General features: G+C 44.8%; 1 protein-coding gene across 1 annotated transcript; it reads right to left on the bottom strand.

Moving 5' to 3' along the window:
- On the bottom strand, positions 1-2652 carry LOC109713388 (AAA-ATPase ASD, mitochondrial-like). Its single transcript, XM_020237447.1, has 3 exons — positions 1987-2652; positions 757-1207; positions 1-607 (listed from the first exon to the last, which is right to left on the bottom strand). The coding sequence occupies exons 1-3, from the start codon at positions 2547-2549 to the stop codon at positions 176-178; spliced, it is 1446 nt and encodes a 481-aa protein (XP_020093036.1). The 5' UTR covers positions 2550-2652; the 3' UTR covers positions 1-175.

Genomic DNA, 2858 nt, shown 5'->3' with positions numbered 1-2858 from the left:
TGGTAATTTAAATTTTAAGCATTGCTTTATATATCTATCCACAATATATTTAAATACTTATGCTAATCTAACTAGGATGAACTATAAATTTAACTAAATCCTATCATTAATTAATTTGATTCGTTATGTCTAACATTAGCATGGCTATATCCAAACTTCTCTGCAATTAATACATTTAGCCACTCCCCACAGCCCCGTCTTTACTAACGGCCTCAGCGGCCGCAGCCGCAGCTGCGGCTGTCATTGCTTCTTCCTTGGCCTTCTTCAGCTCCTCGACCAACCTCTCAAGACACGTGTCTGCGTCTTCGCCCGCCGACTTGGGCATCAAATTCTCTGCCACATCGGCCGGCGTCATTCTGACCTCCTCCAGCAGCTGTCGAACTTCGTCGAAACGGTGATGGTTGTCGACGCGGAGGTAGTTCTTGGCCAGCACTTTGAACGCTTCGAACCCGCAGTAAGACATCTCGATGTGCTTGTCCATCCTTCCTCGCCGTATCAGCGCCTTGTCAAGCTTCTCCACGTGGTTCGTCGTGAACACGATGATCCTCTCCCCGCCGCACGCCGACCACAACCCGTCGATGAAGTTCAGGAGCCCCGACAAAGTCACCTGTTGAGTGTAAAATATTTAAAACACCATTCTCTAACAACACAACTTATACTTCCGAGAATCTGAAGTATCAAATTAAAATTAAGTATTATTTTTAGCTGTTAAAGTTTTTTTTAAAGAATAACGATTGTTTTTATGATGTTGTGTACCTTGCTGCTCTCTTCCTTGTTGTTTGTTCCCGGTGGCATGTTCTTATTCGGCTCGTCGTCCTTCTTCTTTTCCTTGTTTCGCTTGCCGGTGAGATCGAGCGAGCAGTCGATGTCCTCGATGACGATGATGGACTTGCCGGTGGTCTCGATGAAGAGCTTGCGCAGCTCGGTGTTGTTTTTTATCGCGGTGAGCTCGAGGTCGTAGACGTCATAGTCGAGGAGGTTCGCCATCGCCGCGATCATGCTCGACTTGCCCGTCCCTGGCGGGCCGAAGAGGAGGTATCCCCGTTTCCACACCTTGCCGATCTCTGCATAATACTCCTTGCTGTCCCGGAACTGGATGAGGTCGTCGACGATCTCCTGCTTCTTGACCGGGTCCATCGCCAGTGTGTCGAACCTCGACGGGTGCTCGAACGGCATGTGGCTCCACACCGAACGCCTATAGCCGTACCTGATCAAATATAAACTTAGCTAGAAATGTGAAACAATTAAAAAGTTTCGAACTTGAAATGCCGAATACCAACCATAAAAGTCATTGTTTCTTGAGCTAGGAATTAACGATCAGTTAATTAAACACACCTTGAATTCGCTAGTTTATATATCCTTGCAAAGTAGTAAAACTATGAATTCGTCTTCCAAAAAAAAGAGTAATTATTAGATTTAAATATTATTTTAAATTTTTTGATATTGCACACTAATGCCGTCCACTACTATATGTATAAATAATAATCTTTTGATTAAATAATTTTACCATTCATTTATGCATCCAGAGACGTCTCTCTGTTCTCTCTCAGCGCTCTTTTTATGTATTCCTAAACTCTTTTAAGTTTTTGAAATTCTAATTTCCAGAGAAAAGTAAACTTGAAAGTGCAAACAAACCAAACGCTAAACAAAATATTAATAATCAACCCTCAACATCCATCAGCTACTCCAAAATATATATGAATCCGAAGGGTATGGTGCTTTCGAAATAATAAAGAAGTTGGTGCTTTTAATTGTTTTTAATTTTTGAATCAATTTTTTGATCATTTCTAGTTCTTGAATCACTATTATTCCGCTAAGGGGATCACTAAATTCGAGGAAGACCACTAAAACTCTAGAAGGATCATTCTCATACCGCAATCCTAAAATTTTTGATCAAAGGGTCAAAATATTAGGAATACCGGCTTTTTTATACTTCCGAAAGCATGATACGTACTTTTACATAGAAATGTATAACTGCGCGCGTACCAGTTATCGCTAGGGTTATTTGTGAAAAGCCGCCGTTGCCGGTTCTTGACGGCGGCGGCGCGGCCCTCCTCTTGCACGCGCGGGAGGTACGACCCGTACACGAACTCCCGGTGCCGCCGGTGGAAGGTCAGGCGATAGTACCGCCGCTCGTCCTCCGCCCCGCCCCACGTGATCGTCTGCGAACTCGGCCACTCCTTCGACGAGAGCCACCACACCTTCATGCCCCCGGCGAGCTCGTCCACCACCTCGTCGTGCTCGCCCACCGTGATCAGGAGCTTCTTGCTGTTAGGGCCGATATCCGCTTTCAGCTTGCGGGCGCGGCGCAGCACTGAGGGGGAGGCCGCGAGGTAGGACTCGACGTTGGCATAGGCGTCGCTGCGGGACATTTGTTCGCCGGAGTATTCGGGGATGGTGAGTTGGATGTAGGGGTAGAAGTAGCAGAAGAGCTTGTTGGTGTATTCTGCGAGGTAGGATTGGAGCTGCTGGGGGAAGTACATCTGCACCATGGGATATAAGAACGCAAGACTTCCTAGGGCTGAGCCTAACCCTATCCAACTCTCCATCCCTCTCTCTCTCTCTCTCTAAAAAAAACTCTCTCTTTCTCTCTCTAAAACTCTCTTCTTCTTCTTCTTCTTCTTCTTCTTCTTCTTCTTTGTTGAGTACTAATTGGCTTTGTGGAAGGGAGTTTTGAAGCTATTTATAGTGAGGGTGAGGAGAGGGTTATAAAATGAAGCAACCTAGCAAGTTCCAAGTAAGCACACGTTTTATTTTATTCTATTTTATTTTGGCTTTTGTGAATTTTATATCTTATAGGTGGCTCTATTTTATGTTGACTTGGTTTGACCTCCACATGGTCATGAGTTAAGCTTATG

Source organism: Ananas comosus, linkage group 7 (assembly GCF_001540865.1).
Source record: "Ananas comosus cultivar F153 linkage group 7, ASM154086v1, whole genome shotgun sequence".
NCBI lineage: Eukaryota > Viridiplantae > Streptophyta > Magnoliopsida > Poales > Bromeliaceae > Ananas > Ananas comosus.
The sequence above is the reverse complement of the archived record's forward strand: the minus strand, read 5'-3'. Positions and strand labels throughout refer to the sequence as shown.

Excerpts from the sequence above, each read along its gene's own strand:
- LOC109713388 (XM_020237447.1), bottom strand. The coding sequence starts at position 2,549 with ATGGAGAGTTGGATAGGGTTAGGCTCAGCCCTAGGAAGTCTTGCGTTC. Across the intron at positions 1,208-1,986 it reads AATAACCCTAGCGATAACTG|GTACGGCTATAGGCGTTCGG; the intron begins GTACGCGCGCAG and ends ATATTTGATCAG. Across the intron at positions 608-756 it reads ACAAGGAAGAGAGCAGCAAG|GTGACTTTGTCGGGGCTCCT; the intron begins GTACACAACATC and ends TACACTCAACAG.